The sequence below is a fragment of the Miniopterus schreibersii genome (assembly GCF_964146895.1).
Source record: "Miniopterus schreibersii genome assembly, chromosome: 5".
Classification (NCBI taxonomy): domain Eukaryota; kingdom Metazoa; phylum Chordata; class Mammalia; order Chiroptera; family Miniopteridae; genus Miniopterus; species Miniopterus schreibersii.
In genome coordinates this window covers 77,422,404-77,448,337 of record NC_138106.1, presented here as the reverse complement: position 1 = coordinate 77,448,337, position 25,934 = coordinate 77,422,404, and the positions used below count along the sequence as shown (strand labels likewise).

The following is a 25,934-nucleotide window of genomic DNA, read 5'->3' as shown; positions in this document are numbered from 1 at the left end:
CATCACTTTATCTCTTTACCAATAAGTAAGCAACTACATCTGAAGCTTTGTGGGGAGGTAAAAACACTGTCTCATGTACCTTGGACTTCAATGTAAGCGCTCCACGTTGCTTCGCCACTGGGGGTGGATGCGATGCAGGTGTACCGGCCGGTGTCGCCCAGCTGAGAAGACAGATGGAAAATAAATATTTAGAACAATGAAGAGCTCAGTGGGCTGGAAAAGCACTTATAGGGTTTGTATATGGCCCATGAATATGGGTAACTGCATTAAAATGCCCTACCCCAAAACTACCTTTTAATTGATTATATTTTTTCTTGAATGTGAAGGAAAATATTGCAGAGACACAAATGTATTTTAGATAGTTATTCTGGTTATATAGTAAAAATAATTAATTGAATTAACATTATTTTCAGTATCTGTGACAATAAATAATCCAAAGGGATAATCTTGATTGCTAAATTGTATCTTTATATTTAGTAAGTCACATCATGAGGCTGATAAAGTTTTAGTCAATGACTATTCTTGCTGTTCTGTATTTTATCAGCGTTTCAACTATATGGATATCTGAGAGAAACAGATATTTATGAAAAAAGGCTAGACACAAAATGAGTTCTTCTTATTTACCTTTCCCACTTTTTAAAACCCTATAACTGGAGGCAGTGTGATCAGCGTGAAGCCGCACCCTAGCTGGAATGAACACCCTCTCCCTTCTGAAGGCTGGATGCCAGAAGACAGACACAGGTCATATGTTGGGCTTTAAACTCATCAGCAGCGTAATGACCCCATACACCTCTGTGTAGCGTAACAGCTCTATCTTCAGGTCATGTTTGATAAAGCATGAATGTTGTCATCTTGCTCCGGAGATTACAATAACAAAACCACAATAGTTTGCACAAAGAAGTATAACAGATTCACTTTTGTAGCACATAAAATGAACTGCTAATGCGGATCCAAAACTCCAGAGAGGCCACCCACAATAGGCAATAAAGCGATTGAAATTTGCGTCTATCGCTGACAAGGCTATTCTTTCACATGCCTCATGAGCTTGTCTGAACTTGACCTAAAAAGAAAAAGAAAAATCTAAGCAGAACAACACAGCCCTGAAAGAACAGGTGTGGTGGATGTGATGCCCTGGGAAGGCAAATCCCTACACTGTTCCGACAAACCTGTGGGCTTTTCACCAGCTAGCGCTCCGACTTCAATGTACACTCAGTGTGTACCGTGCTTTACAGTTTTTGTTCGCATGTATCGTATCCTGTAATTGCAAAATGCTGAACCTAATATTCACACCAGGGGAACTGCTCAAGTACACTGAATGTAAAAATGGTGCAGAAAAGTATCTTTGAAAAAATGCTTTATGGAACGAATGACGGCTTCATACCACTACTTAGAGGGTACTTTTTTCTCCCACAAATTCTCATCTACTTTCCTCAACAGGTCTCAAAAATCTTTTTTCTTCCTCCACCTAAAACCTTAAATTACCTGCCATGGGCTAAATTATGAGTCAAGCCATCTTAAATATACACAGTGGAATGTCTGAACAAATAAAACATCCAATTAAAAACATATTAATACTGTTATTTGGCATTTCATTAATTCTAAAACCTGAGACCTCAACACCAGTTGCTGGAGGCAAAAACAAAGCGAAACAAAGTGGGAAACCCAGGGTGCCATCTCCAGTTACCTTGGCGTATCGGATCTGCAGAACTCCAGTCTCGAGCTGCTTAATTCGAGAATCCTGGGTTGAAACAAGAACTCCATCCTTTCTCCACAGAATCGTGGGCACCGGGCTGCCTGTGGCCACACAGCTGAGCACTAAAGTCCCATCCACTGCCACTGTCTGGTTCACAGGACCCTGTCGAATGACTGGGGGAGGCCGGTCTGCAATCACTGCCGGAAGAAACAACAGGAAACAGGTTTTTGCAACTGGAAGCAATTTTCTAATCATAGAAGCAACAGCAATTGCTCAAGGCTTTGAAACAAACTAATTAAACAAGTCATTACAGTCGGAGACATGCATTATTCAGAATGCATTTATGTGATGTACTGATTCAGAATGTTAAAATGAGATAAAATGTACTCCTTTGAAGTGGCCAACCCCTGGCTGAGCTTGCTGCAGTGTCGAGGAACCTACTTACCTTAGAGCTCAGGGACTAAATAAACATTGTGGACAGGGAGGCAGAGGCAGAGTGGTGAGAAGTGGCATGCTGTACTTTTTAAACTTTAAAATACGTAAAAAATAAAAACAACAAACATTTACCCCCAGAAAACTCATGAGAGAAATTTTTATAAATGAACCAAGGCCAACTTGATGTTTGATCACTGTTTTGGGTCACACAGAAAAAATAACGGTATCATGTTTGACAATTTTGGATTCAAAAAGGTGCCTGGACCTTCATGATTTACAAATCAGTATGGTTGAGCTTCTTTCATCTTGGAATTCTTTCTATTAAAATTTCCCAATCCTAAGGAAGTCAGAGACATGGGAAACTGCCCAAATACACTGTTGGTGGGCTGCTCCAAATACATAACTCACACCACTGTCCTGTCCTACGCAAGTACCAGAAATTATAGGAATGGGAAAACACTTTCGTCAATTCTATTACCTCAATAGTTTTAATGTTGTACAGGAAGGGATAATGGGACACATTTTTTAATATATAAATGAAAGTATTATTATTATATAAAAAATCTATAACCTAAAAACATTATCTGAGATAATAAAGAAATTATTGTGGGGAAGGCCTAAAACACTGTAGTGGAACTAGAATATATATTGCAATAGAGAAATGCTCTCATCCCCTGACCTAAGCAATTCAGGTGAAATGCAATTTAAAAAGCAAATACATATATACATATATGTATTTTAAATTCTCACCATTGCTTTTAAAATCCTTTCCATTACTTTTTCAGAGAGAGTGGAAGGCGGAGACAGGGAAACACTAACGTGAGAGAGACACATCGATTGGTCACCTCCCACATGTGCCCCAACGGGGGTCAGGGATCAAGCCAGCAAATGAGGTACATGCCCTTGACCAGAACTGAACCCAAGACCCAGTCCACAGGCTGACACTCTAACCGCTGAGCAAAACTGGCTAGGCAGATATTTTTTTAAATAAATAAAATATTAAAAATTAAGTTTAATAAAAATCTTTTTCCTTATCAAGCTTTAAAATTCTGAATATTAGTTAAAAAGCTGTAAAAGTTACGCATATACAGAAGACACTTTTAAGAAGTCGCCTGATTAGGGAAGACTGGATGCCAGGGTAACTAAGTCTTGGATGCAACCATTTGTAAAGCTGGATGTGTCACGTTCCAAGCTTTATGCCTCAAAGATTTCCACAAGCCGGAGTCACACTTCAATTTGTTACTCATTTATCATGCAATAATTATTAGTTTTGCACATTCAATCTGAGGAAAACAAGAAAGCAAGGGAGTGAAATCAGCAACTGCGCATTTTTACTTCATTCTTCCAATTCTCTTTCATCCTTGGTTACTAGTGTGAAATTAGTTAATACCAGGGGTGGTGTATTAGAGGCTGGAGTTTAAAACTTGGCAGATAGTCCGTAGATGAAAAATATAAGCCAATAATTCCTTTGTTTAGAACTATTTAATCTTTTCTACCGTATCTGTTGAGATTAGCTAAAATCAAATCAGAGGGCCCTTCTTAATAGGTATGAAAAAAGAATGAAAGTGTTTTATTGCACTTGGATTTTTATAAGACTCTGCCACCTGTGTTCTATTGATTATAAGAATAAATGAATATTTATTTCCAGACATGAATTAAATCAGTAACAGAGTGTTTCTTTATAACTAATTAGAAATAAGTCCAGTAACAGAGTGATCTACATTTGGTAGTCTTATTAAGTTTAGAAACGATCCAGTATCTGGGGATTTATTCAGTTTTCTATATCTTTACAGCTCTTCGATATGTGCACCGTATTTAGCATCATCCGCACCTCCCTACCCGTCTCAATACAGTTTAATGATGCCATTTCTGTCATTTCTTTCTTTCTGGTATACACTGGGCAGTTTCCAAAATTAAAGCAAGCAAAGAAGAGCAGGATCGGTTATTAGTTCCACCATCTGTCGTGTATCTTTGGGCAAGTTCCTTAAATTCTCAAAGCCTCAGGGTTTCTGTAAATATGATAATATTTGATGAAAATAATATTTGTTCTAACAAGCTTGGGCAATTGCTATGGAGATTTAAATGGAAGAGTAGATGGGAAAGTGCTTTGCTAATTGCAGAAAGGTAGACATATATGAATTGTCACATCACCACTAAACGTTTCTGTAAAAAGAGAATATTCAGATCAGAGCTAAAAGTGTTTCTTAAGGCAATTTCACACTTTTTGATAGAAAAAAGATGGAGCATTTTGGTGTTGTCAGAGGTTAGAATAAAATACTGCTGAAATGTTTAAATGTACTCAAAGAAAGAGGGTTGTACATTCACGAGTCAAAACTAACTTTAGGATTTATAAGGTAAACCTCCAAGAAGGTACTAATATTTTACACTACGGTTATTAGAATGAATTATCAGGTTGATACAATAGAAAGTTTTAAAAAAAGCAGAAATACATTTTAACAAAGCAAGGAAGGGCATAGACTCCAGAGTCAGAAAGATGAAGCTCCATAAAATGAAAATATCCCACAGCTGTGCTCTCCAACACAGACGCCAACAGTTCAAGTGGCCACTGAGCACCTGAGGGTGGCCAGTGTGTCTGAGGAACTGGGTGTGCAATTTTATTTCATTTTGAGCAATTTAAATTCTAATTTAAATAGCCTCGAGTGGCAAGTGGTACCAGATTGGACAATGCGAAACGTTTCAAATCTCAGTTCTGCTACTAGTTATCTGTGTGATGTGGGCGTGCCTCGTCACCATTCTCGGGCCCTGTTTCCTCACCTGTAAAATGAGGAGCCGTCACATTTGAAGTTGTTGATATGTGAGAAGTTCTTAGACTAGTGCCCAGCACAAAGGAAGCATTGAATAACGGTAACTTTTTATTATCAGTACAGTAGTAATAGTGGTACCAGCAGTGTGACCAGTGGTGTAACCCTGTCACAGCAGAGTTTGTAAAAGTGTACCTCTCTTTTCCCCACATTCAACGAAAGATTTAAAGATGCTAAAAAAATGAAAGCATATCACTGGAGGTAATACTTTTTCACCTCAAAAATAATGATCATGAAGGTGGTGTTAATAAATATATTTATAAAATTATTTTAAGTGGAAAAAATACAAGATAACATACAAACACTGACCTGATTAAGTAAAAAAATTCACACGTATACACCAACAAATATCATTTACAGTATATCACAACTGCTATCAGTTTGCAAAGATATCTCACAAATGCACAAGTTAAACTGTAAAAAAGATTCTTATGGCATTTTAGGAATTGGGGAACTGAAACTCTGAAAGTTCAAGTGATTTGTCCAAATCAAATAGTATTTGGCAACTCTCACTTTTTTGAATAAAACTTAACACTCTTTCTACTATATTAATTACTTTTCAGAGTTAAATGAAAGTGATTTTAAATTATTTACATCATTTAATAACTTTTTTTTCTTGCATTCTAGTAATAAAGAGAAGAAACATTTTCAATTAAGTAGGTGATGTGAGTTTCTATGTTCCTGAGTCAGATGCTGCTTGGGGTAGGCCACAGATACAGAGAAGCAGCATCTCAAAGGCAGCTGCTACTCCACCATTCTCTCTCTGTGCCTTCTGTTTTATTCTGCCTTTGCCTTTGTCACTTACAAACAGTAAGGAAAGAAAGCAAAAAAGCTAAAGTCAAATATTATCCAGAAAGTACTCTGTCTATTGGTCTATCCTCTTGACTTGACTTGCTAAAGTATAAATACTGGTATTGCCAGCACTCAAGATAATTATAGTTTACCTATGAAGAATGCGTCCACGGTTGGAAATTGTCTGTCCAATATCAATGAACTCCAAAATAAAGAAAACAAAACTAAAAATACAGTATCATCATGGCAAACACAAAACCACCTTAAATCTCCCCAGAGACTGTAAGGTGAAACAGGAGTGTTAGGAATTAATTCCTACTACGGATAAATACCAAATCCACAGGTTTCAAGTTTTTGTTTTTGCTTTAGTTTAGCAAAAGTTGCTATCCCTGATCTGTTCGCACTAAAATAATAATTCATGATAATGCCATATCAGATGGCACATAGAAAGCTTTGTTTTCAAATGATTAATTATGAAACTAATGAGAGATACTTAGAGCTATTTTATCATACTTTTCTTTGGCCTTCTTTCATGTATACCTGTATATGCAAGTTGCTTTATAAAGTTGGAATTATTAATGTATGTGCAATTCTATGTTCTCTTTTTTCTGCATATTGATTTTATTGATCACTGTCAAATTCATTACATGGTCTTCACAACCATCATTTAATAGCTATAATGAAAGAAATTTTAAAAATCTTTTTAGGCTATTCTAACTTATTTGAACTAGTACATATATTATATGTACCATACACAGGATTAGGCGTTCAGAATTTTGAACGAGAAAACTCTAATTCTGAATTATGACTTAGCCAATAGCTAGGTGCTTATTTCTTTCTTGTTTCTTCCCTCATGCAAAAAGTATCTATTCAGCCTCTATCTTGTGTCAAAATTTGAAGGTTACTGGGTATATATTTAACTTAATTAGATTGACATGGGCCCTGCTCTCAAGGAACTTAGTGTCTAATAAAGACTTCAGGAAAAAAATCAGGGAAGATAGAAAAGTATAGAACGCAATCTGTAGATAGATTAGAGAGATGATATATGATAGATGATGATAGATAGATGATGATAGATAGATGATGATAGATAGATGATAGATGATAGATAGATGATAGATAGATAGATAGATAGATAGATAGATAGATAGATAGATAGATAGATGATAGATATAGATGATAGATAGATAGATAGATAGATGATAGATAGATAGATAGATAGATAGATAGATAGATAGATAGATGATAGATAGATAGATAGATAGATAGATAGATAGATAGATGATAGATAGATAGATAGATAGATAGATAGATAGATGATAGATAGATAGATAGATAGATAGATGATAGATAGATAGATGATAGATAGATAGATAGATAGATAGATAGATAGATAGATAGATAGATAGATAGATAGATGATAGATAGATAGATGATAGATAGATAGATAGATAGATAGATAGATAGATGATAGATAGATAGATAGATAGATAGATAGATAGATAGATAGATAGATAGATAGATAGATAGATAATGGATGGATGGATAGATAGATGATGATAGATGATAGATAGATGATAGATGATGATAGATAGACGATGATAGATGATAGATAGATGATAGATAGATGATAGATGATGATAGATAGATGATGATAGATGATAGATAGATGATAGATAGATGATAGATGATGATAGATAGATGATGATAGATGATAGATAGATGATAGATGATGATAGATGATGATAGATAGATAGATAGATGATAGATAGATAGATAGATAGATAGATAGATAGATAGATAGATAGATAAAGAGATAGATAGCAGGGTTGGGGGCATCGTACCCATATTTGAGGAGTTAGGGGATGCTTCTTGAAGAAACTGAAATTACAAGTCAGTAGAAACAGCATGCATAGAAGTCTTAAAACAAAGGGAAAACATAGCACACACAAAAAAAATTAGGGCATGTGAACAACACAGTATCCAAAGGTAAGCCTGAAGAGGTGAGATGTGAATTGTAAAGCATATTATGGAATATAAACATTATCCTGAGAGCACTGGGAAACAAAAGAATAAACGTAATGTATTAAAATTACTTCAGAATCTTTTTCAATTTCAAAAAGATATTTATAAAATCCTAGTTAATATTATACTTATTGACAAAATAGGAAATGCTTTTCTTTGAAGTCAGGGTCAAGAAAAATATGTCCACTATCACTAATTCTACTAATTATATTGGAGATCACACACAATGCACAAGTAAAAGAAAAAAGATATAAAAAATATAACTATTGGAAAGAAGTAAAATTGGTTTACTTGGTAGTTCACATATTTTGTTCATAGATATTTCAAAATAATCTACCTACAAACAAATATTGAGTGGATTTAGTAAAGTTGCCGGATACAGGTTTAATATACAAAGTCAACTGTATGTCTTACTTTAAATAATAGCATGATGAAATTATATATATATATCTATAATTATATATCTGTGCAAGATATCTATCCTGAAAACTATAAAACTCTTGAGAGATTTAAAGATCTAAATAAATTGATATATATATATGGAATACACAATTTTCCTAATTCAGAAGACTCAGGTTGTTAAAATATTAATTCCCCTTAAATTGTTTAATAATTTAAGTGGAATAAAAATTTAAAACTCTGATTTTTGTTTGTTTGTTTAGGATATATGTGTGTATGTAGATAGAAATTAACAAGTTGTTTTTAAAGCTTATGAGAAGATGCAGAGGACCTCTAATACCCAACCCAAAACAAGAAAACAGCTACAGTAATTAAGACCATATGTAACTGCCATAAATAGATCAGTGGAACAGAATAGAGAGAATAGAAGTAGGCCACCCATTGATGTTCATTTGAATTATGATTAAGATGCCACTGTGATTCAGTGGGGAAAGAACAGTTTTTTCAATAAATGATGTTGGAACAAGTAGTAGTATATAGGGGGGAAATGATTTTTTTTCCTTTTATATCATACATAAAATTTAATTTAAGATGGATTAAAATCTTAAATCTCAAAAGCATAGAGAATAAAGCTTCTAGAAAAAGACTCAGGAGAACACTTTCATGGTCTTAAGGTAAGACAGGAAACCAAAAGCACCAATTATAAAAGAAAAAAAATACACTGTCCTTATTAAAATTTGTTACTTAAGCCCTAAAACCATCATTAAAAGAATAGAAAGAAATATTTTTAGTACATATACTTGACAAGGACTTGTATCTTTAATATAGGAGAAAAGAAAAATGTAGAGAAATGAGACCACGAATCCACCAAAGGCAAACCAAGAGAACTGAGCGCACATGCCCACCAAGAGAACTGCACAGGTACAGTTAGCTTTGTTAATAAAAGTCCTAAACTGAAAACAATCCATCAATAGAAAAATACACAAATAAACTGTGAGCTACTTAGACAGCGGAATACTATACACCAACAAAAACACACATGTACATATGCATATATTTTTATATATTTATATGTATACATATTTTTTTTCTTTTCAAATTATCCATCTAATGGCTTGGCGATTGTGTCCATCACTGTGCCATTATAATATATTTAACATTAAGTGATCATGTTTAGGGGAGCTGATGAACAGAATAAAAATCAAATTATTACAAAAAACTGTTCCTTATCATGAGTTTTGAGTTGAAGTGATCAATAACTCACTTATCTCCTGAATTTGAATGAAAGAGAAAGGATGATATTTTACATTAAGAGATTTTAAAATAGTTTTTTTTTCCCTCCAAAACATGGAAACATGTCTATGTATAGCTATTCAGTGTAATTTTTTGGCTGCATAATTGCCATGCTTTTATGAATCCCACTTGATACTAGAAATTTAAAGTACAGCCAAGTTAAATTAAGAATAATTTTAGACTTAATCACTGTATTAACATCCTCTTTAGCTTTACACCGGCACTGCTGTAAGGATACAAAGTTCAAAATAAATATATTTACTGGCACTCTTCTGAGACCCTCAGCCAAACTTGGATATTTTGAAATAAAATATTCTACTTTACCATCGGTAACTTCCAAATATGCTTTTGTGATGATACTTCCGGCAACATTTAAAGTCTGGCAGATATAATAACCAACATCAGATCGCTGGACATTAGTAATAGTGAGGTCACCAGTCTGGGAGACTGAAAAACGGCTGGATGACTGTGGTGGCTGGTATGAAAAAAGCAGATTCTAGAACCCAGAATTTGGGGAGAAAAGAATAACAGTAGGTTAATTGTTAGGTTCCAACAATTTGGCATATATACATATATTTATAAATAGATATATAAACATACATATACACTCATACACAAACACACCACACCCATATATGTACACATATTAGCTAAATATTCTTTCATCATATGCTCACGTATATAGAAGTGTGATACATAAACACATAAATACACAAATTTTAGTGATCTAGTTTCTTAAAATTCCAAATAAATTCTAAATATTGATGAATTCTTTTATAATTATCAGTTTCTAACAATACTAGATTTAAAAGGATATTGGGTATCATTACAGTGGAAAGTTCATGTACTTAACCAAAGCAGAGTCAAAAGCTTTGCTTCATATATATATATGACTATTAGGATTATAAACACTAAGTCTTTTATCATATACACAAAATTAGAATTTAAGCATATTCTGACATGCAAAGTTCAAGGATCTCATTTTAGCACCATAACAAGTATCTCTGCTAGCCATCCATTATAAAAGTTCAGTAGCGTCTATCAAATTGTTAATAATTTCTTGTTTCTCTTATTAAATGGTGAGCATACAGTGAATTTAAGAATTCATAATGGAGCTTTATTTCTGCAGAAAGTTATCTTAAATGCAAAGATGTGGTGTTATTTTTGTGGTACAAATTTCTAAAATGAAGTGAAACATCATACTTGTTAGAGGGAGTGTATATTTTATGCAAATTAACAAATCATGTCATTGTGTCTCTCATGAAATAAAAAATATCAACATTTCTTCTAACAAAATAAAGTTGCTCCTTTTTAAAAGTTTAGTTGCCTTTTATATACATCATCTTATAAAGACTTAACTACTATTCCATGATATATGTCTAATAACAATGTTTTTAAAACGTAAGTTGCATTGCCCTGGCCAGTGTGGCTCAGTTGGTTGGTCATCCCCCTGGGCACTGAAAGGTGGCCAGTCCCATTCCCAGTCAGGGCACGTGCCTGAGTTGCAGGCTCCATCCCTGGTAGGGGAGTGAGGGAGGCAGCCCATCTATGTTTCGCTCTCCCATCTTTCTCTCTGTCTCTCTGCCTCTCTCTCCCTCTCCTTTCCTCTCTCTAAAAATCAATAAAAAATATATTTTTTTAAAGTAAGTTGCATCATTAAACAAAACAAGCCAAATTAAAATTATCTTGAAATCTGATATAAAGTTTAACCATCTTAAGGAATAATTTATTTACATAATTAAGTGAATCATTTAAATGTTACTCTATTAAGAACTTCTAGTGGATTTACCAGTATCGGTACATAGGTTTTCTTATATAATATGCTTCCGATTCTTCCTGCTCCACTAAAATATTTTGGTTTTTTGTCTTTAATTTGCTGTCAGCAAATGCACTCCTTTGAGGCCAAGTGGAGTGTGTTAGAATCAACCAAGTTACTAGAACTCCAATGATGGCCTGCTTACTGTAACCAAGTTAATGTCTGCCTTCCAAAGGACAACTGAAAGTAAACTTGATGGCATTGCCACAGAAGATCACTGAGTCAGCGAGGAAACTACCAATAAGTTATTAGTAGCATAGTATAAGCAAGACCATGAAACAACACACCCAAGATTGATGTAAGCAAAAAATAAAAGAGATTAGGAATATATATGTATATATATAAAAAACGAATGAGAATCCTTTTTTTTATAAGTATCAGAAACAAAAGGGAAATATTTCCCTTTATTGAAGAAGGCAAGTTATTGAGAGATAAGAAAAAAAGACTTACATCTAAAAAACTATTTTAAAGTTTCCCATTATTTTAAAAGTGAAATTGTTTTGAAATTTCATTAAACGGAAGCCGAATAGTGAACTTAAGAGTTTGTAAGGGCATAGATCTCTATATCCTAGTTTCAAGGTATATGAAAATTATGGTTTGTAAAATGTTTAGAGAGTACAATTTGATGGTAAGTGGCGATCACATATGATAGTTTTCAAAGAATTAGAATATACTGAGCTATATTTAACATGACATCTATGTTAAAGAAAATTTCATATTATTCAATAAAATTTTAATTAATATATTTATTAATTATATGTATGCTTGTATATGTATGTATATACATAATATATAAAAAAGTGAACAAGACACTTCTGATTCCTGGTGCTTTCAGAGAAATTTCACTAAATAATTATCATTTCTGTTCTAAATGTGTATAAATCTCATTTAACATATAACTACAGATATCTGTATAACAGAAATGATAACTAATTATGTGGAGAAAAAGTTTTTTAAAAATATTGCTGAATTGGCAATAAAGGTAAATTTTATATAATAAAACAATTACCATTCTATATACCACACTGTGCACCAAAACTAGGCAGGAAAATCTGCTTTGAGAATTAAAACAATGAAGAAAATGTCTTCTCTCTCTTGCTGAAATTTTCCATGACACTGAGATGTCCCAGCTCTCTTAAAGTGACAATTGTATGACCAAGTAATATGTTTATATATACACACATATATGTTTTTGCTGATTGAAATAACAGACCAAGCTCATACCTGACTCCCCTCTCTCCTCCAAAAAATAGCCGGCTGAGGGTTTCCGGTTGCTTCGCACTGAAAAGTGACAGTTCGTCCCAAGGCAACGACCTGGTCGCGGGGTTTCACAACAAAATGCGGAGGTTCTAGGGAGATGGAACAAATCGCACTGAGTCAAAGGCAGGTGGTTACTGTCTTAATTGAGACAGTTTGCTGCTATCCCAAGTGCCATTACTTTACACAACTCCTTGTGGACGGTGGTGCCTAAGGTCCAAATTCTCACCCTTTCGGTGGGTTGAGGCCCAGCTGTTAAATGCATATTTATAGAAGGGAAGGGAGGTGTTTCGTGAAGAGGTTTTCACATCCCCTGAACCTCTAAGGTTTACCTCCACATTAAAGAGTTCTTGAGCTACAGCTGACCCCTTGCATTCATCCTAAGCACTCCTGAAATTTGCTGGAATAACTATCCTTTCTCACCTAGAGCTGCTTAAAGGTGAATGGGCTCGAATCGCACACACAAGGACGGCCTGGTACAGGCGGGTCCTACGCTGACTCCAACTCAAAAGCTCCTGCAATGCCGTCGTGCGGATTATAACCATTTAAAATCCTTAGTCCAATTACTTGAACAGATATGAATTTAAAGCAACAGTGGAGTCGAATGCCTCCTTCATTTACATAAGCGAGGGCATGTTCAAACAGAATATATATGGAAATGAGGGCAAATTTGAAACATCTGCTCATCCTGACATTATAAACACCGCCAGCTTTGTCCCAACTGTTTGATTTCTACAGACTTAAACGGCCACCTCATCCAGCGGCAAACAGAGTGTCAGAAAATTGTGTCAGTTGCACTGCGAGCAATGGCAGCTGAAAACATTAGGTGCGCCGATGGAGTCACTCCTGGGAAAAAACGGAGCTTGTTTGGACTGTGCTTTATGCTTGGAAAAATGTGCACTGAATGTACGTCTTTCTACCTACTGTTTACACTTTTCGCATGCATTTCTTATCAACTGTCTGAAACACCTAATTACTCTCCTCTTGTCTGAGTCCAAACTGAAGCAGACGTTTCAAGCCAGGCATTTAACAGTTTATACAGGGTAAGGTTCTTCTAATCCACTTTGAAGACTGTTGCATTGTTTCTAAGATTTCCCTTAAAAGTACTTTTAGTTACTTGCATCAGTTATTGAGGATACCTCCAACAAAATGAATGTGAATGAAAAATTATACTCAGGCTGTTTCTACAAAATGCTTCCACTCTGCCCACAAAAATATGATTGCTTTGTTAATGAAGGTGAGGACTTGAAAGGGTATTTTTCTCTAGCTAAATATTTTCTGGCCAATTGATTTAAGACATATATATAAATATTAATAATATATTTCACATATAAATTTTATAAATTTATATATACATATATATATTAATTGAAATAACTCCTTAGGAAAAGGGATATGTAAAACAGCTAAGCTAAAGATTACATGGTGGCAAAACTAAAGAAAGCAATTAGATCTCCTAACTTCTTCTGTACTCCCTTTTTATTTTTAATTGAGGTTTAGTTGAAATTATACCATTTGACTAGAAAATTATAGGAGACCTGAAAAACCAGGTCAAATGCCTTCAAATGTTCTGTAACTTACAGGGAAGAAAATACAAAGTTAGGCGATACCGTTTAGGTTCAATTTGGTTCTAGCTTATAATTTTTTAAAACTCTGATTGTAATTGAATGGTTTACTCATGACTTTAGCAAACACTATCATTATCCATTTATAATAACAGGCATGGCCATCATCACTGGGGGATTTTCCTCCATACACATCCATACAGGAGCATTGGATTCCTCATTAAGGGCTGGAATCATGGACGTAGGTATCAGAGGGAAAAACTGAAAGGACTGACTGGATAATAAACTTAAGCCAGGAGAGACTTTAATTTGTTTCAATGAAAAATAAAAACCACAAATGATTAATTAAATGAATGGGAGAATATGACTTTCCAATATGCAGGGAATTTGGGTAGGAAAATATAAATGTTTTAACCACTTAGACAAGTAAAAACTTCGGGTGGTCTTTTTCCTATTCTCAGAAGCAGGTCTAATAATGTGTGCCAGAATCCATGTTTCTTTTATAAAATGCCAGCTCTCCCCCAACCTCACAGACCTACTTGGGAACAAGGGATGCAAACCCTTGTGCTAAGAACATTTATCCTGCAGCAATCCTTCCACACAGGATATTCGACTAGAAATGAATTTACTATGTTTTATAGGCATATTGTCAAGCCAACATCAACAGTGACATCAGCCACAAGATATGTCTTAGAAATATAACTTTAAAAAATCCTTTTGTACATGTACAGGGGTGAGCAAGAGTAGGTTTACAGTTGTGAGTACATGAAACACAGCTTAATCTTGTATTATCTTATTAATTATTGTATTATTTTCCATAAGACAACTGTAAACCTCTTTTGCACTCCACTGTATATTAAATATCAGATGTAGTTATAACTCTAATCACCTATCTATTTAGATTGAGGCCATTCATAGTATGCATCTACTTGATATTTATGATAAAATATTGAACTATTTTTCAAGGCTATGATATTTAAACTTGCTATAATTAAAAACATATAATCATGTTACTAATGTCACAATTGGTCAGTGTTGAGAATTTAGGAAATTAGACAAGCAAAGAAAAAAAAAAAAGTTGCCCGTAATTCAACCATGCAAATTGGGCCATATTGTTTTAAAATATTCTCCTACAATATCATTTTAATGACTATTTAATAACCCATATACCAATTGCCTTAAATTATTTAACCAATCTATTAGTTTTAAATTTGGATTGTTTTTATTTTCACTATTAAAAACAGTGGTGAGATTAATATCTTTCTCAATTATATTCAAAATTATTTCAACTCACACTTTCTCTAATAGGGCACCTTCCCCTAAAACCTCACAAACACTGAGCATTAACATCTCAGCCAAACTGAACTTGGAATCTCCTCTTAATGAGTATTTTTATGTCAATGACATTAAGCACTCATCTTCATATTACCTTGCCACTGAGATCCTATTTGTTGAAGATTGTGTCCTATGCTTATCTTTTTTAACTTCTAAAAACGATTTATAGGCTGAAATTTTATCTATTTCTCACATATGTTGTGGATATAGTTTCCCATTTTGTTAATAGTCTTTTTAATCTGATTAAGTGTTTTTGTTTTTCTATCAATATCATATAATATAGATTACATAACACATACTATGTAAACATTCAACTCCATTCTTATCCTGTACTTTTGTCTTTATTTTTTGTTTAAGTTTAATCATCTATATTTTTATAGAGAAAGCTATTTTTTTCATTTAGTCTATTATTATATCACCATTATTGAACAATCCAGTCTATCTGTATTAATATGAAGTGACACCTTTATAATACTTGTGCAGCTTTTCAATTGGAAAAAAAAATAAGGAGATACTTTTAGGGTCAAAATTATTTTCTGGCCTAACACTTAGCATATGCATGCAAAATTCTCCAAAAATGCTGTGCCAGCTTCCCTTTAAAGAGTGAATGGGCCTTCCCCAAGGTACTCACCATGAATGTGCTTAAGAACCCTAATGACTATATGAGGACAAATCAAACCTTAATAAATGTTGGACACACCATGTAGTTACTTATTACACAAAATGTAGTGAATCTGACCCATAGAAATGAAAACAAGTGCAAACAGCCCCGACTGCAAGGTTAGTCACCAACAGGACTTTTAATGACTATTACTGACCAGCAGTTACAAAAGCTCAGATAAAGAGATATGAATACGTAAACGTGTTTTAGACAAAAAAGTCCAAATTGTTCTCTGTGTACCTATTTTGGTTTATGTTATGAGATATACATTGAAACAGTACTCAACCAAGATACAGTCCCGTCACTTATCACTCATTTAAAGAGAGAAAAAATAAAAGGATTCAGATCACACATCATTTAATAAGACATAAAGTTAGCAACCCCATTACCTTTACTCTTTGCCAGTTACCCATACTTCCTGCAGACTTTATTCTGTGCAGTCTGTCTTTGTGGCCAATGACAAGTGAAACATGGAGGCTGATTGGTTGAAGGACATGGAAGGGTATGGATGGAAAGGGGAGAGAAGTTCCAGTCACAGTGACACGATGATTAGGAGGTGGCCAATAAAATGTCAACTTACCAGACACAACTAAAACGAAAAAAAGAAAACATGGAATAAATAAAAATAAAGAAACAGAAACGAAACAGAAAAGGTAATAAGATTTGACTTAACAGTGATCTGTCTTTTAAAATAAAATAAAGAACACAATATTTGGATGCATGGCTCATACTACCCATGAATGAATATATTTGCTAGCATTTTAGGTATAATCATGAATAAATTAAGAAAACTAGAAATGGATCTTAATATCTCTTCAATGATTCGATGGCAGAGCTACAATGGATGACAGCTATAAAATTATAAAACACTTTTCAATGACTACATTTTGTTACTAGATGACAGAATTAGATAACTATATGTGTAATGAGTTTTTAAAAAACATTATAAATTTTAACTGCTAATGTTATATAGATTAGAAATCAAGCATCTTAATCAAAGATAAAGAAGTGTTAAATTCTATAATTCTATCATCAGATTAATTTTTTAAAGATTCATACTACCAATAATATTCTATCAAACCGAGCTTCTAATACTTGAATAAACATACAAAATCACCATAAGGTCTGTTTAAAATATAGATTATGACTCTATAGGTAAAGGGTGTGGCCTGAGATTCTGTGTTTCTAAATAGCACCCACGTGCTGCTGGTCCATGACCACAGGTTGAGTGGCAAGGTTATTAGTTGTTACATTTAAATTCTTCCATATTTTTAATTGAGAAGACCCATAAAAAATGTGAACACATTATGAAAACAGAGAAAACTTTATAACACTATCTAAAAAAGTCATAATCATATTATCTGTTTTCAGTGATGAGACATTGGGCATCTCAACATATCAAGTCACACATACTTTAAATACTGGAAAACAATTGTTTTATTTCTCTCTTTCAGAAGCAAAGGCAATTACTACTGTCAAATGAAGAACTTTTTCATAAAAGCTCAGTAGACACCCACAATACATTTTACTCAAATATATAATTCCCATGTTTTTCAGCAAGTCCAAATTAAAGAGACTTAATATACATTCTTGTAGTTTAAGTAAATGAACTATGCAGAGCACTGCTGCTGTGAAATAGTAAAGTTTTAAGAAACAAAGCTCTCTTACCTATTGTTATCACATATACAAAATTTAAAGGTAACTCAGAAATACATTTTAACTCACATGTTCCCTTCAATGTGAATGAAAAAACTTGTCTTTATTTTTCTCTCGAAAGAAAAATACTTTAAGCATAATTTTTCACTGACTCAGGCAAGAAAAGGGAAAAAAATCTTTCTCATTTACTCAAGCATAATATTTATAATAGAATCAGCTACGCTACCCAGATTTGAAGACACAAACAAAGTAAATCAGACTTGGCTACACTTCTTGAAACCTCAAAAACCATGTCTTTTAAATGACAGACAGAAATACTTAGAAACTATAAGAGAGAACCTGACATATAGCAACAGAATTTTGCTTTAAAGAAAACCCAAAAAGTTGTAGAATCATATTTTGGGGTAATCTGTGAAAACACATTTGATCTAATTAGACTTATACATTTAAAAATCAAGCCTATTTAAAATCTAGAGATTACAGGAATGACTCCTAAATGTCTTCTAGTTGTATATTTTCAGTACTTTAAAATTCCTTAAACATTTCAAGAATATCCAACATGTTAAAAATAAGAAAATTACTGGAAAGCAGCTCATTTAAAACTTAAAAAGTGCTTTTTTCTTGCTTATAAGTTTCACCAGCAATTAAGTCATAGGAGTTGAATCTCTCATTAATTAAAATCCAGTGTGTTTAAGGATTTCAAAGCAATACATTTGCATATCATGTCAATGACAATAATTGGAAAATATGCCATAGTCTCTTAAGGACAGTAAAAGTTATCTAAGAACAATATCTCACAGAGAAGCTTCTAAAACAGAAGTTTTTGAGGACCTGCTCTAGAATAATCATTTCAGCTTTTAACAACCATGATTTTCCGGAAATGACCCCTCTTATCCAAATGAAAATCTGCCTGTCACAATTTAACCCCCTTTTCATCTGTCCTAGTTTCAGTAAACAAATAAATGCCATCAGTATACGCCACATAAAAAAACCCTTTTACCCATTTGAAGGAAATTATCACCCCGAACTTTCTATTCTAAATAAGAAGTGGGAGAACATTCTTTAAATTTTTCTCAGATTTCCCCTTTCTCCTGGCTTGTCTCAGGGTTGGGTCAAAGGATGTCTCTGCAGAGTCGGGCCTCTGGGCAACACCCAGCGCCCGCTGCTGCCCAGCGAGGTGCGCCCAGAAGCGGCAGAGGCACCCGCACCCTGCTCACGCACCACGCGCCACAGCCTGTGGTTTATGGCCGGCTTCTCCCGTAGCCTCCTCGTAACTCTTCTCAACAACTCTTCTTTCTGCTTTAAAGGCTGGGAACACCTCGACTCCAACTCCCCTGCCCCCTAAGAGGGAGGAAAAGCCTGTCTGTCTCTATCTCTAATAAAACAATAAAACTCTAAAATGTTAGTGCTGGAAGTGACCTTAGAACTTATCAGTCTAACCCGATCCTTTTTGCAGGAGAAACAGAGAACCTAAATTGTTAAATAACTTTCTCAAGGTCACAGATGACTAACCAAAGACCGCCGTCCAGGCCTCTTGACTGAATCCCAGTCTCTGTACAAATGTTTCTACTGGTTAATCAGTTTGGGAGAGCTATATGCAATGGGATACAAAAGGTATTTTACATTTAAACTGGCATAAACTGTTTAGCCTAAAATCGTTACTACTTACACATAAAAACTCTTTTTAAAGAATTCCTCATGATATTAAAAACCTTTTAAGAATATTTAGCTATTATTTAAAAAATACATAGAAAACGAGCAGGTGAGAAGAATGCAGGTTTAAAGCCTCTTGACAACCTCACCTTTTGGTGAAATAAAAAGGAATCAATGCAATCATTTCTTAAGGGTGGACCAGTTTTAATCACAATACTTGAAATCATTAGAAATAGAAGAAAACAATGTTCTTTTGAAACATGAGAACAAATAATATTTTAACAAAAATTCTTTTTAAGGTAAGTATGTCAAATAGATTTTTATGTGATTAAAATGTGCTATTTAATTTTTTAAAGCTTTTCTAAATTGATTTTAGAGAGAGGAGGGGGGAGGGAGAGAGAGAAACATCAATGTAAGAGAAACACTGACCGGTTGCCTCCCTTACTCGCCTCTACCGGGGATCAAACCTGAAGCCTGGGTATGTGCCCTAAACTGGGAATCAAACCCACCACTGTTTGGGGCACAGGAGGACCCCCGCAATCAACTGAGCCACATCAGCCAGAGTTAAACATGCTATTTAATTTCTCAAACATAACACTATGCACATTACAATCCATCTCCAGGAACAGCCCTAATTTTATATTATACACACACACACACACACACACACACTTTGAATAATTATAATGGCACTGTTTATTAAAATACATTTCATTTTCAAAATTGAGCTATTAAAATGTGTATACATGTTTTTGAGACACCCTGTATACTGAAGAATGTTAAGAAAGGAGTGAGGGGTTAAAGGACCTGCCACAAGGCTGAGCTTGTAGAAAGTAAACTGTTTTACTGTTTTCACCCAGATTATATTTTTTTGGCGGGGGGAGGTTGGTGGGGGGAGTTATATATACACAAACACATTTATATAACACATAAATTATATAATTATAAAACTTGTTTCATTTTGCATTTAAAAGAGGAAAAGAATAACTTTCATTAAAAATAGAAATAATAAAAATAATATATACTTGACTAATAGTTTTTTGAAACAAGAGTTTAAAAGTTTGGCTATCTCTCTCAAACACACACACATATACACACACACTTAGTACAAGAGACCTCCTTTCTCTTTTGAATGTTACATCAAAGGGCTCCATCCAGATCAGATCATTACTTTGAAATCGTCTTTCTAAGAATATACATTGTTCAGACAATGATCGTTAGGTATAAATAGGATAAGCTAAGAGAGAATGGAAGCAAAAATGGGGTGAAGAGGGAAAGGAAGCACAGAAGGGAGAGAGAGAGGGAGGGAGGGAGGGAGGGAGAGAGGGAGGGAGGGAGGGAGGGGAGACTCATTTCTTCTGCTTGTCATATTTGGGAAACATAAGTCAGGAAAATGATAAATATTTGAAAAAAATATACAGAAGCTGGAGGAAGAGACATTTTTTGGTCTGAGAAAATAAGTTAGCTGGAGAGATACTTAAGTCTTCAAATCAGGTCTAATAAATACAGGGGCCAGGCAATCTTGATAACTACTTAGGCCACAAGAGAAGGTAATGGGCCTAAATAATGGCATGAATGACTGAGGCAAAGTATAGAAAAGAAGCAGTTAACAGTAAAGGTCACTGAACCATGAATTGGTTGCCAACTGTGATGTCTCCAGAGGTCTTTAAAAGTGGGATTTATGTCCATTTGGCCACAACAGTCAGCTACAACTCTGTCTGGTAAAGGCATAGAGCAGCTGACTCAAAGTGCTTTCTACGCTATGATTTTCAGAGGATGGAAACTCAGAGCCAAAGCAGAAGAACAAACATATCCCTCTGTTCCCAATATTTTCCTGTGATTATTTCTATACAAATGTATATTCTACAAAGACATGCCCTCAAAAATATACTTTTTTAAAATTTTATTTTATTTTTGCTTGAAATATTACAGATGTCCCTTTTCCTCCCCAATGACCCGTTCCACCCCGTCCCATCCCTCTCCCCAGTCCCTCTCCCCACCATTGTCCGTGTCCTTGGGTTGTGCACATATGCATATAAATTCTTTGGTTACTCTCTCCCCCTCCACCCACCCACCCTCCTCTATCTCTCTGACATTCGTCAGTCTCAAGTTAATATTACCTTAAGTTGATGAAGTACTTCACATACATAGTTCATATGATAAATCCAGAAGATTTATCATTCTGGATATACTGAATGATATATTTTGAGAAAATAATTCAGAAATATTTTGAGAAAGTAAAATACTTGTATAATTGGGAAAACATTATGATTGAGGTTTTGGTATTTTTACACTGAGAATTCAATTTGGGAAGATTAATGGCAATTTGAGTTTATACTTACAAATTACATAAAATGTTGAGATTCTTCACTGGCTTTGGCCTTACAATTATTTAAAAACATAATGACAGAAGATTGCCACAGTATTTGGATCTAAAATAACTTAAGTATTCTAAACTCCTAGAATGACTCTTAACTGATTTCCCAGTTAAGTCATTTTATCTATGGTAAACCAGTCCTACCAGTAAATATCAGAGAACAGCAGTTGTCCTGAATGGGCTACAAATGAAATCACCTTGACTAAGGAATTATTCTGCTAGTTTAAAGATATTAGTTTTCATTATTAGTAGCTAAATTCTTTTTTTATTGATTTCAGAGAGAGGAAAGAAGAGGGGGAGAGAGAGAGAAACATCAATGATGAGAGAGTCATTGACCGGCTGCCTCCTGCACGCCCCCCATTGGGAATGAGCCCACAACCCAGGCATGTGCCCTGACCGGGAATCGAACCGAGATCTCCTGGATTCTAGGTCGATGCTCAACCCCTGAGCCACGCACAGCAGGGCAGTAGCTAAATTCTAATGGATCCTTAAGTTGATGTGACTTTTTTTTCATTTTCACACATAGTGTTTTTTGAAGAGCAGGGCTCAGTGAACAAATATGACGGACTAGAGCTGTAAACACCACATTCTAGGAGACTATGAATGGAGTAAAAGTAGTAAGTTACAGGATTTTGGGGGGGAAGGAACACGTTTTTATTAAAACAGATGAACACTTAAATGTTCAAGCAGTGAAGCTATTTACATTGGAACTGACAAAAACCCACTGTTATGCTAGAGCCATCATATTCGTAGACACTCATGAATGATATCTCTAACAATTAAAAGCCCTTAGAATATTTTAATACTAAGGTATGATTTCTTTTTGGGGTAAAGATTGAGTTTAACATAAAAGCCTGTCATTATGTCTTTCAACTTTTCAGACATAAAAATAGAGTAATTAAGAGGGCACTTTTAGAATATATTTAACGGATACATCAAATACTATGAACTTTTCCCCTCCACTCAAATCTTACATTATTCTGCAGATCCATAGTTCTGGAGATAATTCTGATTGTCACAACTGAAGGGGGTGGTGCTACTGGCATCCAGTGGGCAGAGGCCAGGGCTGCTGATAAATATCCCACAATGCACAGGATGGCTCCCCGAACAAAGGACGACCCAGCCCAAAATGCCAGTAGTGCCAGGGCTGAGAAACCGGGCTGTGGATCATCTGTTTAGTCTAAGGTTTAACAGAATACTCACAAATAATTATTCCCCCAAAGACATGAAAAGTGCTCTGCACAGTGCCTGACATATCATTGGTACTCGGAAAAAGTTAATATTCTTCCTCTTTTCCATCTGCCTCTAAAAATGTGCCAACTCTACCAAAAAGTACTTAGTAAACAGTGCAAATTAACTGCTTACCTACTAAAGAGCCTGAAATTAAAATACAACTAATCAGCACTCTATGTCAATTTGTATGACACCTGACAGATAATCTCAGGATCATAATTCAGATAGTAATATTCCCTAAATCAATTTAGAAAGCCAGAAACCTAGATCTTTTCTCTCCCTCCTCCTTGAGATATACAATCCATTCTAAAATTCCATAGCTTTTATTTTGTAACTGCGTATGGTGATGCGTATTAACTGGACTTATTGTGGTGGTCATTTTGCAATATATGCAAATACTGAATCATTATGTTGTACACCTGAAACTAAAATAATGTTATATGCCAATTATGCTTTAATAAAAAGAAAACTATTTAAATGCACAACTCATGTAATAATATATTAAATTAACATGGATACATAGTTATTCTGCTCATATACAAATAGTTTTCACACATATAAAAAAGATTTGGGGAGAAAGTGACTCATGCTATATTTTATTTTCTCATAGAAAAGCAATGTCAAAACAGCCAATATCATCTCTGAAAAGTGATGTGATGCAACCTTTTAGGTCAACCACCGTAAATGTCAAATGTATGCAGTCAAATGTCAACGTATATGTTCACAGTTTGCTATGTAGTATAAAGACGTATCTGACCTCAATTATCTCATCTGTAAAACTAGCCAAAGTAAGTGATTTGTAGCTCCATACACGTCTAGCATTCAAAATCTCAACACTCCAACACAGAAACTGTAAAACTTCACATTAATTCTCAAGAAAACTAAATCAGGCCAAATTTATTTACTATCAATTATATTTAGTAATGTAGTTAATTTGGGAAAAACATAAGAGCACGCCTCATCTCTTTATCAATGACCTAAAAAGAACACTGTTTGAAATGACTATTCTACCATCCACAAGGTTAAATTTTTTTTTAAGCATATCATATTTTTAAATTACTGAAATCAGGCTCAGAGGATGCCAGTTTCTGCAGAATTGCGAGGTATCCTAACGATGTCCCTGATGTTTGGCACGCTGGAATGATTTGTGAATCTACTAGAATAAATACTGTTTAGCATAATTATTAACACTGTGTATACCTATGAAATATTTAAAATAATAGTAAACACATAATTTAAAAAATCGATACATATGGACACATAAAAAGTCAAATTTTCAATTGTCTTGCATATTTACCTAGGGTTCCTCCTAGGGAAAAAGGAGTTTTTAATGTCAAATAGCCTACAAGTATTTGCTTTACGAATACTCTCTTCTAAACAATGAATTATCTCAATCACCATGCCCTAGCAATTCTGGATAAAACAGAATATATTAATGTGAATTGCCTTAGAAATAATTATTTTACATAAATGATACACAACATTACAAAACAATTCTAGTTATGTGAGATTGTTAGGCATGAATCTAGTGTTTTAAGACGAGCTAGTCATCAATGGCTAGAGCGAAATAACAACTTCTCCCAATTTCATTCTCATACTGAGTAATTCAGATTGTGTAGATTCACACAATTCAATTACAAGTATTTCCATTTCCACATTGATGCCATTGTTTGAGAATGTAGGGTGCCAGAGACAGTTGCTAAGTCATACATCTATATCACTGGGCCAAGAAAGCCTCACCCACTGCTATGTAGATGAATAAATCACAGTACAGCTCAGAACATAATGGAAGGCCCATGGCGAGCCATTTACTAGTGTATGCAGTGTCATCATTTGTCACGGAGTCATCTTATGTATCAATTATTTCTTGTACCTGACTGCTCTACTTATTTCTTCAAACACTTGCTTGGCACACACATTAAGAGAGCGCTTCAAATTCTCTGTAGGAAGGCCATGTGGTGAATGCTTTTCCTTTTGAATAATTTTTAAGATTTACATCAGTTTGTTTGAAATAACTGAAAGCAACCAAAAACCTTCACGAGCAAATGAAAGAAATCTAAGAGATGTCACATCTTCAACAGTCATTAGGGTTAAAACGGCTATTTCTGAAAGGCTGTAAGAACACAAGAAGTTCTTTACTTTGTCCTTCCTACAGAAAAAAGAAAAGAAAAGAATCATAGACCATAATGCTGCTGGGACTCAATCAAATCAAATAGCATAAAAAACCCAGCAGGAGTGGAGCTCAGCATCCTATTTACGCCCCTGGATCAGCACGGGGAGGAGAGGGAGCCATTCTCACAAATCATTCTCTCGTTAAATTCTGTAGTGGGACTTCATTAGAGCTCTTGGCTGATGGCATTTCACTTTCAGCCTGCTCACCAAGGGCTCGGCTTGGCAACGCTGGTTCTTTAAAAGTCTCCACTCACACATTGTCTTCCTGGGTTTTCTTTTTACAATCGCAAATCTGTTTCTCCTCAGTTCCTCAAAATGTCTACGGATTTTTTTTTTTTTTAAATCATTATTTTAAAGACAAAATAAACAACAACAGCAACAACAAATCACACGCAAAAAAATCCACAAAAAACCCTATAAAGAGAGGCTTTTTTAAATAAGACTCTAGAGTGTAGCATTAAAAGTAGCAATAAACTGACAAAATCGGTTCAGAGGCATGGATGCATGGAACAGAATGACAGGTCTCAGAGGGGAGCGGGATGGTGGGTGGGAAGAGATTAACCAAAGAACTTATATACACACATGCATAAGCCATGGACACAGACAATAGTGTGGGGAAGAGCTGGGGTGGGGCAAGGGCTGGGTAGTGGGGGACAAAGGGGTGGGAAATGGGGGATATCTATAACACTGCCAACAATTTAAAAAAGTAGCAAATCATACACCAGGAGGTAGCAAATAAATATAACATTG

At 34.7% G+C, this 25,934-nt stretch overlaps 1 protein-coding gene across 1 annotated transcript in view; it reads right to left on the bottom strand.

Annotated features, from left to right (window-relative positions):
- ROBO1 (roundabout guidance receptor 1) overlaps positions 1 to 25,934 on the bottom strand; it is a 1,016,983-nt gene that overhangs the window by 69,823 nt on the left and 921,226 nt on the right. The window contains exons 9-12 of the mRNA XM_081137820.1: positions 12,500 to 12,624; positions 9,784 to 9,955; positions 1,685 to 1,890; positions 80 to 161 (exon numbers count right to left, since the gene is read on the bottom strand). Coding sequence (XP_080993946.1) covers positions 80 to 161; positions 1,685 to 1,890; positions 9,784 to 9,955; positions 12,500 to 12,624 — 585 coding nt within the window. The remainder of the gene's footprint in view (positions 1 to 79; positions 162 to 1,684; positions 1,891 to 9,783; positions 9,956 to 12,499; positions 12,625 to 25,934) is intronic.